The sequence below is a fragment of the Leptonychotes weddellii genome, chromosome 1 (assembly GCF_054177405.1).
Source record: "Leptonychotes weddellii isolate Sample4059 chromosome 1, ASM5417740v2, whole genome shotgun sequence".
Classification (NCBI taxonomy): Eukaryota; Metazoa; Chordata; class Mammalia; order Carnivora; family Phocidae; genus Leptonychotes; species Leptonychotes weddellii.
Window position 1 is genome coordinate 168,789,591 of NC_138369.1, and position 22,462 is coordinate 168,812,052.

The 22,462-nt window shown below is 33.9% G+C and overlaps 1 protein-coding gene across 6 annotated transcripts in view; it reads left to right on the top strand.

Moving 5' to 3' along the window:
- Window positions 1-22,462, top strand: part of USP25 (ubiquitin specific peptidase 25) — a 127,135-nt gene that overhangs the window by 40,993 nt on the left and 63,680 nt on the right. For 5 of the 6 annotated variants that reach the window (XM_081798830.1, XM_006742671.3, XM_081798819.1 and 2 more), the window contains 4 exons: window positions 1,889-2,051; window positions 11,382-11,468; window positions 19,793-19,930; window positions 21,545-21,621. In XM_081798830.1, coding sequence (XP_081654956.1) covers window positions 1,889-2,051; window positions 11,382-11,468; window positions 19,793-19,930; window positions 21,545-21,621 — 465 coding nt within the window. The remainder of the gene's footprint in view (window positions 1-1,888; window positions 2,052-11,381; window positions 11,469-19,792; window positions 19,931-21,544; window positions 21,622-22,462) is intronic. The other variant, XM_031038385.2, reaches the window with a different exon arrangement.

The following is a 22,462-nucleotide window of genomic DNA, read 5'->3' on the forward strand; positions in this document are numbered from 1 at the left end:
TAAAAAAAAAGTCAATAAAAAATTAAATATACCTTCTTATATACAGCAGTCTTTTGTGTTATATTTGGCTTTTATATACTATGTATTAACTTTTCTCCTTTGAGCATAAACTAGTTTCCTTGCACAAAATCAGTTTGTTTCAGTTTATTCTTATTATGCTGAACTGTACAGCTTGAACAGTAGGAAGTCTTTCAGGTTGGCTTTTTGACTTTTTATCTTCCCCTTACGTTCTTGAAAACTTGGTAACAGTGGGGTGTTCTAGATAAATTCTGATTTTCTTCTGCCCCAATTCACCTATCTAAATACCTTCCAAGGAATTGTGGTACCTTCTAGTGGTAAATAGTTTATAAGAAAAAGCCTCCTAGGGACTGTGGTTGCATGTAAGAGCTGATTTTTGGGCAGAGTACTGCTGCTAATGTTGGATCACTTTTAATAGTTTACAGAAGTGTAAATTGTTCATTTTTAAATGTGTGAATGTACTTTGATCTTTGCATTATAACATATCATGTTGTTGTTACCGGCTATTTTTGGGGGTGTGGTTTCATTGATTCCCAAAGAAAGGCCTTATCCTGTATTCATATAAGTTATTTTAAATAATGATAAGTTTGAATCCTACCGCATTGTATCTAACATCATGTTGAAAATAATGCTGTTAGAGATAAAAGTATAATTTACTTTTTCTCCATAATTAAGGAATATAGCTATATTAATTTGACATTAATCTGATAGGGCAAAATCTTTAAAATAAAGATGGTATAGCATGAATGAGATTTTCTTTTTTTTTTTTAAGATTTTATTTATTTGACAGAGAGAGCACAGCAGAGGCAGGCAGAGGGAGAAGCAGGCTCCCCGCCGAGCAAGGAGCCCGATGTGGGACTCGATCCCAGCACCCTGGGATCATGACCCGGGATGAAGGCAGCCGCTTAACCGACTGAGCCACTCAGGCGTCCCTGAATGAGATTTTCTTAAGCCATAATGTTGGAAAAACTCATTCTTGCTGAGGTTTTTAAAATTAACCCAAAATTAATTAAGACACCTGAAAATTACTTAGCTTATTTAGAGTAGTTAATAACCTAGGTCTTGAAGCAGGCAAAATGCTTTGTTAGTTCAGATGTGGGAATCAGGATTTTCCAGCATGTTGCTGCATGCTTAAGAGCAAGAACAGCATGTAAATGCTACTTTAAGCAAAGTAGCATTATTCTTGCCATGTTTAGGTGTATTTAAGATACTCTGTAGGTAAGCTTATTTTGAAGAGGTAAACCTTTTATTATTCTGATATGTATGTAGGTCAACTTTTGGGTGAAGAAGTAAACACATAAATATTCTCTTTAGTTAGCTGTCATAGAGTCCTAGATCTCTAGAACTGAGAGGAACCCTAGAATTTACCTTAGCTTTTTTTTTTTTAATAGAAAAGGGAAATTAATGGTCAAAGGAGTAAAAATGCAGTTTGTTCAGTTTTTAATGTTTTCCTAATGATTCGAAGCAACTGTTATAAAAAACTAGTCCTGTTATTTTGTAAATATTTACTATAGTGATTTCTTAGAAAACTTGCCTAGGTGCTATCTATATTCCTGGTACTAAACCTTGAATTCGTTGAAACATAATTTAACATATTTTCTGTTTTATAACACTGTCTTTGTGCATTTGAGATTTCCTTTTTTCTTAGGAAAAAAGGCTGCATGTCTCTTGATATGTTTGCCACTGCTATATTCTTAAAGAAAACTAACTTCTACTTGAGTAAAGTTAGTGTTTAATAGTACTTCCCCAAATACATTATCCAGAGCTTAAGTAATTAAAATCCTGTTTGTGGTATGTTATTTCTTTGGGTATGGCATGAAATTAATACTGTATTTTTCTTTTTTTCATCATTTTCTCCCCATTGCTTAAGAGTTCTTGAAGCCAGCATAGCAGAAAATAAAGCATGTTTAAAGAGAACACCTACGGAAGTTTGGAGGGATTCTCGAAACCCTTATGATAGAAAAAGGCAAGACAAAGCTCCTGTTGGACTGAAGAATGTTGGCAATACTTGCTGGTTTAGTGCTGTTATTCAGGTAAGGACCTTTACACAGGTCTTAACTTGGTGGGTATGATAGCAATGGAAAGTGGATTGGGGTTGTGTTTCTTTTAAATTGTGTACTTTAAACATAAATGCAGGCAAGGTTTTAATATGCCCTTCTGTCTAATGAACTCATTTGTGGACTGTAGGACTCCTCACTTCTCCCTTATCCTTACCCCCAGTATGGAGTTTTGACAGTAGAGCACTGCCTATGCCTTTCACTTATTTCAAATTAATCTCTGCTCCCTCCCTATTAGGAATTGTTGTCAGAGTGGAAAGGGTGAAAAACGTTTTTTGTGTGTAATTCTCTGCAAATTTTGAGAAGGAGATAACCAAGATATGAAACCCGATCTGTTTTCGTTGTTGTTAATCAAATCAGGTTTATTGTATATAATGGAAAATGTTATTCATAGAATTATAGTCATTTAAATACTCTTCTTAATATAAGGAGGTATTTTGTTTGAGGAGGGTATAGATTGACGTAATTCTCAATGCATATGTGAGAATGATGTAAAGAATAAATACTAATAGTTAAAAGTAACACTTTTTTTTTTTTAACTTAGAAGACCCTTATGAAATGTTTCTTGAGATCCTTCTTCTAAAGTGAAGAATTTCTGTATGCATAGTTATGCATCTTCTTAATGTGGACTAGATTTCTTTCTTGTTTTTTAGTTCTTCTTTTATGAGATATGACTATTATTATTTTTTACCATTTTTAGTTCTTTACCATTTTCAGTTAGACATTGATAATGTTATCCATCAGATTATAAAACATTGAATTAAATAATTTCCTTAAAACAATCTATGAATAATTAATTTTTATTACCCTTTAAAAATATTTTGTTTAATTTTCCTAATGCAGTTGAATTGTATCTTACTATTTAGTATTCCTGATGAGTACTATTTAAATCATTTTGTATGCCATTTCTTTTTATATTCAAAACATCTCTTCATTCTGTAGCTTTCCAAGCCGGTATGTATGATGGCATAAACTTCTTTGTGATAGTAAAGCAGCTAACTCTGGTTATTTAGTTCATTTTCTTTAAGATTGTTAATTGTGTTCTCTAGGTGATTAATCTGTAGTTTTAACTTTTTTCCTACTTCAGTGTTACAATTTCCAGCTTTCCCCCCACTTTTTTGCGTGGCACGTCATACCATACAATTTGATTAAGTTTGGTTTTCTAGATTTATGTCTCACTCTTTAATATTCTTTGGCATATACTAGTTAGTGATATGCTATACTGTTTGTTTTTCAGGCTATTAAAATGTTAAGGAATACTTGAATTATTATAAATCTATAATAATACCTTTGTTCCTATCCTTGATTAATTATTAATGAATATTTAGATATTCATAATATCTAAAATTTTATTAGTCTTTGTCTTGCTTTACTTTATTTGCACTGTAAGAGTTTTTACATTTATTGTCCAATTTAAATTTTATAATTTAGACATTGTTTAAAAGTATGAAGCACAGTTTTAAGGCTGTGATATGAGTCTTTATGAATACACTTTGCTGCCTGTATTTGGACAAGTAGGTGCTATCTCTACACTGTAATGGCCAATTAGTGAGGCTCCTTCATTAGAAGCCTCTTTCAGAAACCTGTTAGAAGAAAGTACTTACAAAGAGTCAGTATTTGTTAGTTAGAATAGGTGCCTTTTATTTCTCTACACCATGTTGTAAGAAAGGCCTGTTTGAAATGATAACTAAATTCATACTAACAGAAATGGGGATAACCACTTTTTGTTTTCATAGGATAAACTTCTTTCAGTATCTTAGTTCAAATTTGAAACAGTGGTACATCTATTTCTACTCTAAGTGGTGTTTGCTGATCTTAGCTTTTGTTTTACTTTTCAAATTTTTGGTTTTTTTGGTGGGGAGGAGAATGGGCTGGAAAAAATTGCTTGTCCTATTTAAAAATTGAAGTAATTTTACTGATTTCTAAATTTTACCTTAAATTACTGGCTGTTTAACTGGTAGCATCCTAAAATAGGCTAGTATAGGGTTCTTGGGATTATTGTTAATAATATATTTTTTAATTCTTTTTGGAGAAATCTGGATACCTAGGAGAAGTGACCTAGCCTTGAAAAGTTTGGGTTATAATGAAGTATTAGATCATTGGCTTTAGGTGTGTGGAAATATATTATAAACTTCAGGTTTTGGAAAAGTGTGGATGGGAAGAAGAATTTGTCAAAAGATCACTTCAGGTTTTTTTTTTTTTTCTTACTGTAATTTTACTGTACTCTAAGTAACTTTTCATTTTCATCTCTAGTAATTGAAATCTTTTATTTTTTTCATTTTGTGACATTATTGTTTAATTCCACAGATACCATCTGAGATGTAAAAGTTTATCATCATAAATGGAATTTTTCACCTATGAAAGAAAAGTGGGGCAGGAAATCTCTGTTAGTGTTGGAAGTTTCTTATTGTATTTTCCCAAGTGAATTGGAACTTGTTCAAACTATGATGTAAATGTACTGTAAGGTTTCAATTACAAAATTTTCTCAGGGATGGAATTTACTTAGTTGGCAGGACTAGTGTGAAACAATTGGGACTTCTTTTCCTTGTAAGTATATCTGCCAATTATAGAAATTTCCTTGGATAATAAACCTCTAACTGCAAAATAGGTAGCAGGGATAGGCTACAGAGGGTACAGCTTTATACTTGTCTTTTTAGGTACTGGGACCAATATTTTGGGAGAAAAGGGACACAGTATCAGAAAGGGACTATAAACAGGGAGAGGATGGGACAGAGGGTGGCTTAAATAATCTTGTGGATGGTAGCAATATTAGCCTGACTGTTCTAGATTGAGCATTAACCCCTTAGCTCGTCGGGAGTATTTTTATCCTGGAACTTACACCTAGAAAGGACTAATGGGGGCTGCTTTTTCTCCACTAGGGTATCAGTGAATGAGGTAGCTACTTAGAAGCATACTCCTCTCTTGCTAGTTTGGGGTGTAATTTATGGATTCTCATGATGACCCTTGGTACCTTTCTCATTTGGATGCCTCTGAGATGCTCAGAAGTAAGGTGTTCATCCTTCTCAGTTTACCTTGTACAGCTCCAGTTTACTTCTTTTGTAGATCTACTGGTGCCTCTTATTAAGTCTTAAAGCTGTCTTTCAGAATTAAAAGAATTGTGAGTTGGAAGATAAAGGATATGGTCGGTCACCTTACTCATAAGTCATGTAACTCCGGTTTGACTAAAATATGAGCATCCTGAAGGCAGAGAACACATCTTCTAGGTTATTGTTTTATATCAGTATAGAATACAGTGTTTGACACATTGGAAAAAGTAGGATATATTATTTATGGTGGAATTGAAGACTTAAGATGCTTTTATCACTCTAATGATGAATGGGATTGAGAAGATGGTGCAATTTTTCAAAAAATGTTAGGATATCATTTAACATGTTTATTCACATTGTCTGCTCTTAAATCTTTAATTTTCATCAAAAATTTAAGTACCTGGTTCAAAGAGAAAATAAAAAATTCCATAGCAATAAAAGGTTTATGATGAAAAACAGTAGTAATCTGCCCCAAACCTCCCTACTTCACAGTCCTGCTTCTTAATAACAACTACAACCAGTTCTAGCTGTTTTTCCTTTTATCTTCATTTTTTTAAATGACATGCCTTCCTTATGAGATAAATGGGGATTTAGCTGTCTCATTTCACATACCTAGAATTGCCTTTTCTTTCATTCCCAACATAGTTATAGCGTAAGTTTAAAATAGTCAGTAGTCAGTGTTTACATTTTTCTATGACTTTTTAAACATTACAGTGATTTACTGGGAGTAGCCCTTTGTAATCCTTTGTTTTTTTGGTGTTGTCAGGAAGACACCTTTTTTTTCTTTCTATTTTGTATATACTTATTCTTAAAGTTTTGTAAATACTCTTAACATCTCTGTTGTGGTCTTAATGATATGTTCTGTATTTGTAAACATATTAGCTCTGTTTCTTTCTTTCTTTTTTTTTAAATTTGTTTCCCTTTACCACGGAAGGTTTCTCTGTCTCAAGTCCAAGCTGGATTCCTATTCTTTGTGTTTTAAGCATGATTGCTGGCTTTCCAAAGCAGGCCTAAGAGAAAGGAGATTGTGGAAAGGTCGATTGGGGATCACTTTGCAGGGTTTTTACTTAATCCTCCCATTTGTAGCCCTGAATCTTATTCCCTCTCACACACACTATGACTGATTTTTCTGACCCAAGTCAGTTCAGTTCAATTATATCCAAAGACTAAATATCCTGTATCCCACAGAAGGAGGTGGTATTTGTCTGACCTTTCTGTATCTGGGAAGGACATGGGGATTTAACTGCTCTGCATACAGACTTTTATCTTTTAATCATGCCATCTGTTTTCAGTCCCTACCTTACCTTGAACTTTAGTGATACTATTCCTTTTTTTTTTTTTAAATCCACCAAGGAGAATTGATCTTGCTTCTCCTCAGTGTCTTCATTATAGACAGTTTATATCCCTTTGCTCTCTTGTCATCACTCTTTGTCTTCCACAAGTTATTTGAAATCTCATCTCTCATAGCTTTCTGTTATTAGCAAGATTTTAACCAAATTCCATTTTACCAAGTGCTCTTCAAATATACCTTTTAGCTTTGGACTGAGTGAAAGGATACTTGTTTTCAGGGTGCATCAATCACAAACACAATTTAGGCAGTAGTGACAATTACCCTTTCTCATCTTTCTTGAAGAAATATGTTGACCAATACTATTATGACTGTGATTGAGGATACAGAGTGTTAGTGACTTAAAAACATTAATTTCCATGATTCATTGTAATGGTCACAAGTTCTACTTTGGGTAATAGCTTGTTAGGTTGTTTTAGACTGTCTACCTGGTGGTATTTTGCTGGAATCTAACCCAACCAAACCAAAACAACAACAACAAATCAACTTTTGAAGACTATATCACATAACACTAAAGCAGTGTGGGATTTTGAGGCTAAGCTCTGAGAAAACTGGATTTTTAGAATAAGCTTCATTTGTTGGGTTGATTTTTATCCTTGAGTAATTCCAGAAGTGGCTGCTGAGTGGCTGGGAAGGTAAGCAAAGTTTTGTACAGACTTGGAGTGATAGTAAACACTTTCGTTAAATTCGAGAGGGCTAGAACCTTGGATTAATGAGAACTGAAAATAGGCCAGGCTTCATAGTTTTTGAATCCCAGTGCATCTCAGAATTGTTTGGTTTAAGTTGATCTGGGATTGCAAATGGCCCAGTTTTGCTGCCTGCCAGAAGGAAATGTAAATTCCTGTAGAAGGTAATATTATCTAGAACTTAGAATTTTCTCTACTTTTCACATAAAAATAAATGTTTAACACTCAAATCAGTCATAATCATACTAGGAAATAAGGTATATCCAAAAATTAAGATAAAATAACCAGCAGTATGAAACCTGAAAATTGGATTGTTTATAATATCTATTAATATGACCAAGGAATTAAAAGCAAGATTGAGAATTTCAGTAGAAAAGTAAACTGTTAAAAAAAAGCAAAATAGAAATTTTAGAACTGAAAAATAAAGTTAAGAAATTAATGGATGACTTTAGCAGTGTATTTGACGCAATTGAAGAGAGAATTAGTCAACTGGACAATTGGTCTGAAGAACATTTTCACACTAAAGCCATGAAAAACAGATAAGAGCATGTAAGAGATATTTTGGGCATGATGAATAGTTCTAACATAGTGTATTTATGGTTCCAGAGGGAGAGTAAAAAGGGAACAGGGCAAAAAAAATAATTGAAGATATGACTGAGAATATTCCAAATTTATTAAATGAGATCAAGCCACAGATTCTGGAAGCAGTAGGAATCGAGTAGCATAAATATAAAGAATACTGTGCCAAGGCACATCTTAATAAAATGGAAGAAACTATAGACAAAGAGAAAATCCTAAAAAAGTAGCGAAGTGGAAAAGATGTACAGGCATACCTTGGAGATACATGGGTTTCGTTCCATACCATCACAATAAAGTGAGTATCTTAACAAAATGAGGCAAATGAATTTTTTGGTTTCTCAGTGCATATAAAAGTTATGTTTATGCTATTCGGTATATAGTAGCATTATATTTAAAAAAACAATGTACATACCTTAAATAAAAAATAATTTATTGCTAAAAATGCAGTTTTCAGTGGGTCATAATCTTTTTGGTGGTGGAGGGTCTTATTTCAATATTGATGGCTACTAATTGACAAGGGTGGTGGGTGCTGAAGGTTAGGGTGGCTGTGGCAATTTCTTAAGATAAGATGGCAGTGAAGTTTGCCACATCGGTTGAATCTTCCTTTCACTTGAACCCCTAGGGGCCCTTGTAGGGTTACTAATTGGCCTAATTTCAGTATTGTTGTGTCCCAAGAAATAGCGAGGCCTGAGGAGAGGGAGAGAGATAGAGGAATGGACAGTTAGTGGGGCAATCAGAACACCTACAACATTACCAGTTAAGTTTGCACATGCCCCAAAACAATTACATTAGTAATATCAAAGATCACTGATCATCGGTCACCATGACAAATAAAATAATAGTGAAAAAGTTTAAAATATTGTAAGAATTACCAAAATGTGACACAGACACAAATGAATAAGTGCTATTGGAAAAATGGTGCTGGTAGACGTGCTTGACATAGGGTTGCCATAAAACTTCAATTTATAGGAAACACCGTATCTGCAAGACACATTAAAGGGAAGCACAGTAAAACAAGGTATGCCTGTATCACCTCTATAAAGAAGCAGAACTAGACTGACAGCTAACTTGTCAATAGAAATTCTGTCATTAAAGTGCTAGAAAAAATAACTGGCTATCTAGAATTCTATAACCAGCAAAAATCTTACAAAAAATGAAGAAAAACAATTGTCACTCTAACAGAAGTGAAAATAATTCATCACCAGTAGGCCCACACCAGCAGAAATTCTAATTGTTCAGGAAGGTATTCAGGAAGAAGGAAAATGTTCCCCAATGGGAGCTTAAAGCAAAGAAGTGGGATTGGGATTATCCTATTTTGTCATTATTCTCTTTCCTATTTAAATTTCTCCTAAAAACAGTCCATACTTGTTCCCTTTATATCCCATTTCTTCACTACTCATTGCTTGCTGTTCTTCCTCTACCATTCTGCTGAAAAGGTGACTTCCCAATTGCCAAATCCAAAGGTTAGTTTTTTGCCCTTTATTGGATTTGGCAACATTTGAGAGTATAGATGGCCCCAAATTTATCATGGTTCAACTTAGATTTTTTGACTTATAGTGGTGCAAAAGTAGTATGTATTCAGTAGAAACTTTACCTTGAATTTTGATCATTACCTGGGCTAACAATATGTGGTACAATACTCTGGTGATGCTGGCTCCTACTCAGTCACATGGTCCTGAGGGTAAACAACTGATAGACTTACAACCATTTTGTACCCATACAACCATTCTGTTTTTCACTTTCAGTATAGTAGTTAATAAATTACAGGAGATATTCAGTATTTTTGTTATAAAGTAGGCTTTGTATTAGATGATTTTGCCCACCTTTACGCTAATGTAAGTGTTCAGAGCACTTTTGGGCTGGGCTAGGCTAAGCTATGATGTTTGGTCGGCTAGGTGTATAAAATGCATTTTCAACTTAGTGATATTTTATTTTTTTAAGGATTTTATTTGTTTATTTGACACAGAGAGACAGCAAGAGAGGGAACACAAGAAGGGGGAGTGGGAGAGGGAGAAGCAGGCTTCCCACCGAGCAGGGAGCCCGATGCAGGGCTCCATCCCAGGACCCTGGGATCATGACCTGAGCCAAAGGCAGATGCTTAACGACTGAACCACCCAGGCGCCCTCAACTTAATGATATTTTAATCTTAGGGTGGGTTGATCTAGATGTAACACCATCGTAAATCAGGAAGATCTGAATTGCTAATCTTGTCCTTCTTGAAATTAGCCATTGATTTGTTGATGTACTTCAGAGTTTTCTTTGGTACTTTATATCTTTGTTGAGAGGCTTCACAGGTATTTTTTAAAGTTCCACAATTACTCTGATACACAGCTATGTTTGAAAGCACATGCTTCTCGAATCCTTTTTCTTTTTGATTACATACTCTTCACTTTCTATGCTATTCTTATTTTGTCAGAGACTCAGTATGTTTTATTTTCTGCTGCCTGTCTCCCTTGAGGTCTGCATGTAGTGGGTGTTCCATAAATATTTATTAAATGACTGAATAAATGAATTATCTCATGTGTTCATATTTAATAAAGAAATACTTTTGGATTCCAAGATAACCAAAATATTTTCCTATAGTTTCTGTTACAGCTTTGATTTTTCCTCTTGTATTTAGGTCTTTAAACCACATCCATATCTATATATATCTATATCTGATTCTATTTCTTTATATGTAGTGGGCCAGTTTTCCCAACACCCAGCTCCTAAACAAAACCTTATTTTATCATTGATTTGTGGTGCTACCTTTATCTGTTGGCTCACACAGCTTTGCTAAGACCTCGTACATTATTGCCTCCTGTACAGTGATTTTCAAGGGTAATAAACTGTGACTCCCAGAAGGGAATACTTTTTATATTGTAAAGCACTTAACACATATATGTGTATGTAAAATATGTACAATGAAAACTTTGCAAACAATATTCTGTGGTGCGTTTACTATATATGACATGTTTTAATATTTTCAGTTGTATTTTATTTCACTTTTTTAGTCAAATATTCACCATGATGATAATGTGTTACAAGCAATAGTTTAAAAAATAGTTCTAGGAAGCCTTTCCGTGGGTGGCTTTCATATGCTCTCACACTCTGTGAGATCAGTATTATTGTATGTTGGAGTCAAATTTCTATTGTTAAAATATCTGTGTGCTTTCTAGGCTGTGTGTCTCTTTGAGCATAGAGGTAATAGGTAATTTCTTTATGTCTCTGTCACCTAGCAACTGGCCCATAAATTTATTTGTACTATATTTTGGTAGAATTGATACCTCAAGATAACTCAGTGAACCTAATACATCTAAAAAGTTCTAGACTTTGCATTTGTGGACCTTTTATTTTGAGGAAACTGCTTATTAAGCACCTAAAGAAAGACGGCTTTTAATAATATGATATATAGTAGGTTTTTTGAATTGTCCACATATAATTTTCTGCTTTCCACTACAATAAATATTGTTAATGATCAAGAACAGTGTGTCAGTATATAAGAAATTTGACATTTTCTCTAGGAGAAAATAGACCTTGTGCTAGTGGTAACAATCCTGTGTATAAGTAGTATAGTCAAAAATAAATCTCTGAGACCAGTCATATTTTTATAGTTCTGTTAATAGAATTTTCCCTTAGGTTATCTTAAATTGTTGTTCTTTTTCAGTCATTATTCAATCTTTTGGAATTTAGAAGATTAGTTCTGAATTACAAGCCTCCGTCAAATGCTCAAGATTTACCCCGAAATCAAAAGGTAAAATTATGAAAGATTTTTAAGCAGAGTGTATATATATATGTATACATATATACATATATACATATATATGTATATATGTATATATATATAGGTCATCCTATTCTTTTATCTGTGCTTGGTTTTGGGGCAGTTTGTCTCATCAAATCTGGAACTGTTAAATTTGAATATCAACCCATTAATTTCGGTTACTATAGTAACTTTCTGTTCTTCATGAGTGTAATATAAATATGAATTTTTCTTCACACGTGTGTCAGTAATATGCCAATTTTTTGTGTCACTTTAGTAATTGCTTTTTCTTTTTTTTTGTACTGTCAAATTTCAGTAAACTTTATAGGTTTCAATTTATAATTCAAGGTCTTTCTTCAGTTGCCTCCTGAAAAATTGGGTGGGAATAAAAATTTCTTTCAACAGTTTGTGTAGATGAGCCTTTTAAAAGATTAGTGTTGCACTGGCTGTCTTTGCAGTGCAAATCTGTAACTTCTATTTTGTAAGTTAATACTGTTAGGCAATATAATGTGACAGAGCACACAGATAATCAGGGCTAGATTGCCTGGGTATTCTGGCTGTGGACCTAGGGCTTGACCTGCCTGTTTTGTTTCCTTATCTGAAAGGTGTAAATAATAATAGTGATTATTTTATAGGGTTGTGAGAATTAAATGAGATAAAACATACAAAGGGCTTAGAAGTGCCTAGTACATAGTAAGTGCCTCAGATGATGTTAGTTACTGTATTCATATTAGCTTTTCAAGGATAGGACTGATGCAGAAATTTATACTTAATGGAAAAAGTTAATTATGGAGGTGATGTACGTGAATGTTTGGGGCTCTAGGGATCTTGTCATAAAGAAATTGTAGCCCTAAAGGGGACTGGTTGCACAAAGAAGTTCAAGTTTTAGGTTTCAATAAAGTGTTGAACTTTGTGTGACTTACTGTATTAATGATACATAATTAAATCATGTTTTTCTCTTAATGTGTAATTTGAAAACCACTTGTTCTGCAAACATGAAACATTTATAATGCAAGCTAGTGGGAATATAACAATTTATAGCTTGCTTTTCAGGCTATAATCTTTGAGCTATAAAGTATCAGGCTGGTAAACAAGCCATTTTCAGAAGGGAGTCCAGATCACTTGACAACCCCACAGACCTCCAGAGAAATTAAGCAAAACCCCTTCACTCATTACAGTTTTGCCCTGAAACTTTTTGGACTATTGATTCTCTTTATCGCAACTTGTTTAGTAATCACTGTTCTCTCTTCTGGTATCTCAGTTGAAGTAGATTTATAATTTACATGACATTATTTGGAAATATTGCTTCCAATTAGGTATTCATAGTATCTTGACCTTTTCTTTTTTGTTTCTGGATTTTAGTGCTTTACAGAGTTAATTTATTTTATTCTTCAAAACATTGAGTAAGACCAAGTCAGCTTTATAATCCTATTTAAAAAACAATTGTGATGTCCATGCTTATGTATCAGAGCTGGTTTTAAAATTGTTCAGCTGAGTACTAGGGAAATACATAAATCCAATCTTCAGCACCTTTCTAGAGAAATTTGTTTTCTTGCAATGGAAGGGGCAGCATGTCCAGGGGTCTCTTCAGGTTAAGGAGTTAACAGGATCTCTACTTCCATTCTGAAAAGGACACTTATTTAGAAGAATTCTGTGCAATTTTATAAAAGATGGTTCCACAAATGAGGTTATTTAATCTGGCATGGGGATATCAATACATACTATAACTTGACATTTCTGAAGCAAACATGTGTGACTTAGAGATAGTTATCAGCAAAACTGATTGGTGCTACATTCAACTGAGGTGATAAAAGACAGGTTTTTAAAAAGGTGTCAGTGTGTCTTCTTGCCACTTATTATTTAATAGTGAATTTATATCCAACTTATGTAATGTTTACTGCAACACTGAGTTTGAAAAGTAATGTGCTAAGATACAGAATACCCTTGGGGATCACTTTGGTCAGATCACAGAGATGTCATTTGTATGCATTGCTAATCAGGATTTTTTTTAGGTTATTTTTTATCAGCAGGTAAATCAGTCATAAATATTACATACATATTGAGTTAGAGAAAGAGATGTAGTTTTTGAAATCAGTTTGTATTTTAGGTAGACTTGGTTATTCTAGAAGTTGAAACTAATTTTATACATAAATACTTATTGTACTGTTTGTAATTTTAATGTCTAGGAGAATTGTGAGGTTATTAGAAATGTAAACACCTCATCCCTCCCCACTCCCACACATAGTGTCTTTTGGCTTAAACAGTCACAAACTGATAACAAAACATGTTAAATGTTGAGAAAACAAAGATGCATAAGTTCATAATAGAGCTAATCTCCATATAAATAGCTAAAACCTTATTACTCATAAGGTTATATTAATTAAAGTCTTGATTTCAGAGCAAATATTTCCAAATAAACAATATTTCCATACTTTCCACTCCTCAGAGATGAGAAGCATTTGAACAGGGAAAGTGTTTAGTTAAATACCAATGAGCAAATACCTGAAGGAGTTTTGAATTTTACAAATAACAGAGGCATTCTGGAATTTCTGTCTTTAGCTATGAATAAAGTAACAAGTTTGGGTATATAAGTTTCAGTAAATCTTAAAGGATTCAAAGCATACAAAGTATGTTTTCTGACCACAGTGGAATTAGGTGGAATTTGACAACAGAAAGATAATTAGAAAATCCCCCTGATAGTAGGGAAATTAAGTAATACACCTTTAAGTAACCCAGGGGACAAAGAACAAATCAGATGGGAAATTTTAGAATATTTTAAACAATAAAAATTAAAATATGACATACCAGAATTAGAGGGATGCAGCTAAGGCAGTGGTTAGTGGAAAATACACGAACTAAACACATGAGAAGATAGTTTCAAATTTATGACATCATTTTGCACATCAAGAAATTAGGAAAAAAAGCACATTAATATTTGAAAGTAAAGGAAAGAAAATAATAAAGAGCTAAGTCATTGAAATAGAAATGAGAAAGACAGTGGAGAAAATTAATGGAACCAAAAGCTGCTTCTAAAGATCAGTAAATTAATGAGTTTCTAGGTAGACTGAGCAAGAAAAAAGAGGGAAGAAACAAATTAGCAATATAATGAATCAGAGAGAGGGATATCACTACATATTCTCTAGACAATAAAAGAGAATAATGGAATATTATAAACACAATATCCTTACATTACATTAAAAAATGAATTTTTAGTTAAGAACCTACTCAGCAAAAAAAAAAAAAAATAATTCAACAGTGAAGTAGTTCACTGGTAAATTATACTAAACATTAAGGAAGAAATAATACTAATTCTTTACATGTTTTTCAAGAAAATTGAAGAAAAGTTAAAATTTCCCGATTCTTTCTATGAGCCCAGCATTATTACCCTGAAACCAAAATAGAAAAAAGATGTTTCAAGAAAAGAAAACTAAAAACCAGTATTCCTCATGAATATAGAAGCAAAAAGTTGTAGCAGATTTTTGGCATATTGAATCCTGAAATATCAATGAAGGATGCTACTTCATTGCCAACTGGAAAGGTTTATTTAGAACTGCAGGATTGGTTTAGTGTTCAAAAATCAGTGTCATTCACCATGTTAACAGAGTAAAGAAGAAAAACCATATGATCATCTAAGTAGATAAAGAAGAGAATTTGAGGCGCCTGGGTGGCTCGTTAAGCGTCTGCCTTCAGCTCAGGTCATGATCCCAGGGTCCTGGGATTGAGCCCCGCATCAGGCTCCCTGCTCTGCGGGAAGCCTGCTTCTCCCTCTCCGTCTGCCCCTGCTTGTGTTCCCTCTCTCGCTGTGTCTCTCTGTCAAATAAATAAATAAAATCTTTAAAAAAAAAAAATTTGACAAAAACAAGTGTATCTAAAATCTCACAAACTAGAAATTGAAAGTTTTCTGATCCTGATAAAGATTGTTTATGAAAAGCCTACAACTAGTATAACACTTAATGGTGAAAGACTGAATGCTTTGCCCCAAAGATTGGGAACAAGGAAGGATGTAATCCTTCACCACTGCTGTTAAACAGTAGCCTAGAGTTCTTAATTAGTGTTATAAAGCAAGAAAAAGAAATAAACATGAAGATTGGAAAGGGAAGAAAAAAGCTTTCTTTTTGTGTATATGACTTGATTGTCTGTGGAAAATCCTAAGTACTAAATAAATAAGTAAGTAAGTAAATAAATAAAGATAGAACCAAGAAATGAATTCAGCAAGGTTACATGATAGGAGGCGAACATGCAAAAATTGACTGTATTTCTAAATACAACACACAATGGGAAATCTAATTTAAAAATACTTATGTACAGTAGCATAAAATGTGGATTATTAGGGGTAAAGTTCTATGGAAAATTACAAAATATTGCTGAGAGAAATTAAGGAAGTAGATATGTTCAATGATCAGAGGATTCAATATTGTTATGGTATCAGTTATCCCCAATTTAATTTATAGATTCAGTGCAATCCCAGCAGACTTTTTTCACAGGAATTGACAAATTGACATAAAATTTATGTGGAGGGGCGCCTGGGTGGCTCAGTCATTAAGCATCTGCCTTCGGCTAAGGTCATGATCCCAGGGTCCTGGGATCAAGCCCTGCGTTGGGCTCCCTGCTCTGCGGGAAGCCTGCTTCTCTGTCTCCCACTCCCTCTGCTTGTGTTCCCTCTCTGGCTGGCTGTCAAATAAATAAAATCTTAAAAAAGTAATAAAATTTATGTGGAAAATCAAAGAATGTAGACTAGCCATATAATTTTAAAAAGAAAGACAGTGTTGGAGGAATCAACTCTCAGGCATTCTTATTGGTGAAAAGATAGTTCTATAGATAAATGGAACAGAATAGAGTCCAGAAATAGACCTATATATATAGAGTGAGTTTAATTTTAATTAAAATTGACAAAACAATTCATAGGCAAGGGAAAATCTTTTAAACTAATGGTATCATAGAAAGATAATCCTCAACCCTTACAGAACATAGTCATTTATTTTTCAAATATATAAAAAAATTAATGGATTATAGATATAAAAGAAAATGAAAATTATAAATTTTTTTTAAAGATTTTATTTATTTATTTGAGAGAGAGAATGAGATAGAGAGAGAGAGCATGAGAGGGAGAGGGTCAGAGAGAGAAGCAGACTCCCCGCCGAGCAGGGAGCCCAATGCGGGACTCGATCCCGGGACTCCAGGATCATGACCTGAGCCGAAGGCAGTCGCTTAACCAACTGAGCCACCCAGGCGCCCCGAAAATTATAAAAATTTTTGAAGAAAAAAAAATTTTAGTGTCTTGGGTTAAAAGATTTCTTAAGTGGGGCTAAACAAGGCTACAAATCATAGAAGAAAGTATTGAGTAATTGGACTTCATCAAAATTAAAAACTTGTAATCTTGGAAAAATTTATACAAAATGAAAAGTTAAGCCACAACGAGGAGAAAATATTAGCAAAATATATATCAGATAAAGGAATTGTGGCTAGAATATAGAACTTGCATAACTCAATAATAAGATAACCTATTACTGTATTGGAAAAAATATTTGAACAGATACTTCACCAAAGAAAGTATGCAGACTGTAAATAACTACAGGAAAAGGTGCTGGACATTATTAGTTACAGGAATATGCAAATTAAAACTTGAGGTGCCGCATTGGACCCACTAGAAGAACTGGTTAAAAACATAATCCATATCCAAATATTGTAGAATGTGGACCTGGAACTCCCATTATGCTTTCGGTGGGAATATAAAATAGTATAACGCTTCTGTAAAAATGGTTTGGTTGTGTCTTAAAGACATCTACATAGAACCTAGGCCCTCTCCAGGTTTTGACTTAAGAGAAATGAAAACTTATGTCTACACAGAGACACTTAAAGTAATATCCACAGCATCTGGAATAGGTCACTTGGTAATAAGTGTGGGACAGCCATATAGTGGAACACCACTGAGCAGCAAAACAGAACGAATCGTCAATGCACACAATCATGTGGGTGAACGTCAAAATAATTCTTCTGTTTTAAGAAACCAGATTAAGTATATAGGGTATGGTTTGATTTATATAACTTTTATAAAGTGACCATGGTTGCTTTGGGATGATCATGGAGGAGGGGAGTAAGGGTTGAAGAAACTTGTGGGTGTGATGGATAGGTACATTATCTTGACCGTGGTGATGCTTTTACGGATGTTTACATGTCTGAAGTTCATAAAATTGTATATTTTATTACGTGCAGTAATAAATTACATCAATTACAATTTTGCCTTTTGAAATTCAAAAAGATTTTCTAGCCACGGAAATTGGCTGAGAGCAAAAATGTTTCATTGTATTATATATATATTATTATATTACTTTTCCAATATGCTTCTCAGCAGAAATTGAGTTATTTTTCTAAAGTCATTTATTTCATCCTTGAAATGTCTCAAAAAACTGCACTGATGTAGGTGTGGTGATAAAAGAAAGAGAAATTGATTTCAGGAAATTAGGGCTATTTCTGAAAATTATTTTTTGGATTAAAATTCTTTGTGTTTAGGGCGCCTGGGTGGCTCAGTTGGTTAAGCGACTGCCTTCGGCTCAGGTCATGATCCTGGAGTCCCGGGATCGAGTCCCGCATCGGGCTCCCTGCTCAGCAGGGAGCCTGCTTCTGCCTCTGACCCTCTCCCCTCTCATGCTCTCTCTCTCTCATTCTGTCTCAAATAAATAAATAAAATCTTTAAAAAAAAAAAAAATTCTTTGTGTTTACACTTTTAAAACCCAATATTTATATAAGGCAATTGTGTTGGAATATGAAGTACAACAGAAAAATCATAGATTAGCTTTCTTTCATTTAGAACTTTTAAACTTTATCATTGATGGTGGAATTTTTTTTAAAAAGATTTATTTATTTTAGAGAGAGAGCGAGTGCGGGGGTTGGAGGGTGTGAGGGGCAGAGGGAGAGAGGATCTTGAGCAAACTGCCCACTGAGCATGGAGCCCTTCTCAGGGCTTGATCTCAGGACCCTGAGGTCATGACTCAAGCCAAAACCAAGAGCCAGACACTTAACTGACTGAGCCACCCCGGCGCCCTGATGATGGAATTTATTATACTTACATAAAATCCATGTTTTCCATAAATTAATATTTTCATTCAGATAATGCACTTTGTGATTGCTGTAATGGTATATTGTTTTTGGATTGGTTGACAAGTATTTGGAGTCACATGTTTTATTCCTTTACACCTATTTTTTAGGACTCCTTTTTTTTTTAATGCATTCTAGGAACAGCTATTTCTATATGGATTATATTATTCTGGACAGCAACTATACACATATACACACCCCTACAGTTTTATGATGTTGAGAAAACTAACCATATACTCAGACATTTTTTTCTAATATTTAAATATATAAGCTTCATCTGTTAAAATTATTATTGCAAGAGCTAACTATAGTAAGAACTGCTTGTTTGATTTGTTACCATAAATATTTCACTGAGGTATGTGAATTACATTCTTTAAAAAAATTTCCTTCTTGTTTTAAAATAAATTGTTCATGATTGATAATATTGGGCTCTTGGTTTTTCTAGAGGGTTTGGTGAAATCAGATGTTCGTAAGAATTGAATGCCTGCTTTGTGTAGCAGAAAGTTGTGGAAGAAATATAGAAGTTCTTGTGTTTGAGAAGTTTACAGTCTTGTTGAGAAACAAAAGTTGAGATTTCAAAGGAGCACTAGAAGGATGATACATTCATTTAATATTAGTATATATTCTAATTACTTATTAGGCTAATACTGTCTGATAATTAGGATCATCCCATGACAGTGCCAGTTGGTGATTCATTGCTCAGTGAAAGACATTCATTTTAGTAGATGTGGAGTGTGAAGAAATGAATCATTGACTTGGAGGGGTCTGGGAAAGCTTCATGGAGGAGGAGGGATCTTTGTTTAAATGGGCTTATTGAGGAAAAGTACTTACTTAAACAGTGCCTGGCACCAAGTTAGCACGCACTCAATGTTGGCTGTTGTTACTGCTGTCCACAGCAGCTGGGCCTTGCTGAATGGAAAGGATTATAATAAATAGACTTGAATGAGGAGAGGATGGATATTCTTGGCTGGGTAATAACATGATTAGCTATGAAAATGTGGCATTTGTGCTGAAATTGTGAGCTAAGCCTAGGTCCTCTGCTGTTTTCGTCCTCAACTCCATTGAGTGTCCTAGGTCACAACACTCTTTAATTATGATGTAGGAGTGCTGGACTCCTCCCTAATCAATATTAGTTAAGTTTTTGGTTTATTAAAATGAATATCTGTTTACCAGTAAAGATTTTGTTAATCTTCACTTAAGGGTTTTTTTTCCCCCAATAGGAGCATCGGAATTTGCCTTTTATGCGTGAGCTGCGGTATCTATTTGCACTTCTTATTGGTACTAAAAGGAAATATGTTGATCCATCAAGAGCAGTTGAAATTCTTAAGGACGCTTTCAAATCAAATGACTCCCAGCAGGTAGCTTTTTTTACTTACTTACTTATTAATGTTTGTATTTTATTTAATCTGATCATTCCTTAAGCATTTTTTTCAGACACATGACAATTGAAGATATTGTTATTCCTTTTTATTAAAAATAAGTTGTAGCCATTTAAAACATTGCTTATTTGGAAGATTTGCTTTTAAGTTAAGAAAAAAGTAACAGTGATCTTGGAAAGTGTTAAGATAAATGAAGCTGTAATTTATATTGTGATAGAAATTAGTAAGTGAAAACAGTGGGTAAAATTAGGGATGTTCAGAAATGTTAGTTATAAATCTTCACGAATGTGTGATATACCCAAGGCCAGTATAGTATACATGCTTTTGGTATGCCTATTTTTGTTGGCATGGTAGTTTCCTTAATTACTTAGAACTCTGAACTACATTAACTATGTTATTGTTGCTTTTATTTTCCAATCTTTGTGTAGATCTCATGTTGAGAATCCTTACCTTAATTACATCTTCAAAGACCCATATTCTAAATAAGATTACATCCTTAGGTCCCAGGTGGACATATATTTTGGCGGGCCACTATTTAACCCACTACAGTTGGTATGGATGTTTATAACTGAATTTTTGTGCTGAGTTTAGTTGTCTTTAACTATATGGCTTTGGAACAATTTCCTTAAGCTTCTTAGATCCAAGTTTCAACATTTTAAAGGTGAATGGATTGACCCAGCTGCTCTTTAGAAAACTTATAGCTAGAAAAATATATGATAGTAAATTTGTTTAATACTTGGGGCTATTTTGATAAATAAAGGCAGATTGCTTTACACTGATTGATCCGTCTTTGATGAACCCAGTCTTAGTAGGATTGGTTTATTTTTTTCTCCCTAGGTTCTGGATGAACCTATTTTCTGTGTTCCACCTCACATTATTGAAAGAATTATGGTAGCTGATGAATACACCTGTCACTGCCTATTCCTGTTTTTCCATGTTAGGGGAACTAGCACTGAAAGAAGGGATGGCCAAGGGTGATATAGGTGCTAGTTCTGAATGGAGAATTCGTTTGAAGGCCATGAGATGGTGGACTTGATAGTCAGGGAGTCAGTGATTGATTAGACTTAACCTGTCCAGGTTAACATATCTTAATAAAAGTGGATGTGGCTTAAAAAGTGTGTAAAAGTTGAATTCAGAAAATGAATTGCTGAAAAACATGTCTTCCTTCTAAGAAGCCAGTAACAGTCTATATAATGAAGAGCTCTTTGGTAATGTGGGTCCTTCATTTTATGAAGATTCATTAGAGAACTCTTTATTTTTAAAAATCTCATTTGTAAGTTAGAATTTATATATATGTGTGTATATATAATATTGCATATATTATATGTAACATAATAAATTTATATTTATTTTCCCATAGTGAAACCCAGTCACTGTGACTATCAATATAATGCTTATTTTTCTCAGGTACTGATTTTATTCTCTGGTTAGGTTATAAATATTTCTTGTATTTGATCTGAAACATTTCATATGATATTTTTGTGAGGAGTCAGTAATTTTATGTTTGATGTGACTATAAGTTTTATGTTGCAATATTTAGTATTTTTATTAGTAGGCTCAAATATCAACAAGACTTTTTTTTTCTTTCCACAGCAAGATGTGAGTGAGTTTACACACAAATTATTAGATTGGTTAGAAGATGCCTTCCAAATGAAAGCTGAAGAAGAGACGTAAGTTACCATGAAATTTAGTGATGGAGTTTTAGGAGATTGATAAATAACTCATTTTTTTCTCTTTTATATATCAGTGTCTATGGAGAAATAGAAAACTGAGAGATGTATGGGAACCCAAACGTTACCTGTATTGACAAGTTGTTTGAAATTTGTGGCCTAAATGCTGAGTAGCTTTAGATTTCTACTGTAAGATTAGAATCTTGCCAGAAAGATCTAAGAAGCAGCCCCTGAAAGGGCTAATCCCACATGCCCAGGTCTTTTCCTTGGATTCAACGGTCTCTTTTTCATGAGGAAGAATGGGTTAGTGGTGGGGCAAGATACCAGGAGTGTTACTTCTGATGAAGTCCTTTCAGATGGAATCAAAATGACAAGGATATGAAGTTCCTCAGTATTTTCTAGCTTTTTATTTTCTGTCCATCAGGTTGAACCAATAAGACTTTGGTTATTTAAGAAATCTGCATACTTTCAGGATGGTTCTACTCCCATTCCCATGAGGCCACTCTCCTAATACCAACCATTGGTTCCTTTGTGTATCTTTATAAAACATTGGTGGATCATTCACCACTATAGGTTCCGATGTGACCCAACAAGATGCAGGTAGTAGACCTGCCTAGAAGGTCTTCTACCTAGAAGGCAGGTAGAAATCCAAGGCTGAAAATTCTCTCCCTTCTCTTTTTTCTTATTTTTAAATTACAGCCAGCTTTACTGTTCGGGAAACATCATTATAACAGGTCTGCAGTGAGACTAAATTAAAGTAAAAAATATTCTACTTACACAGTGTTAATAAGAGATACCTCCAAATGTTAATATAGATCTAGACTTCCTCCTTTCATTCTCC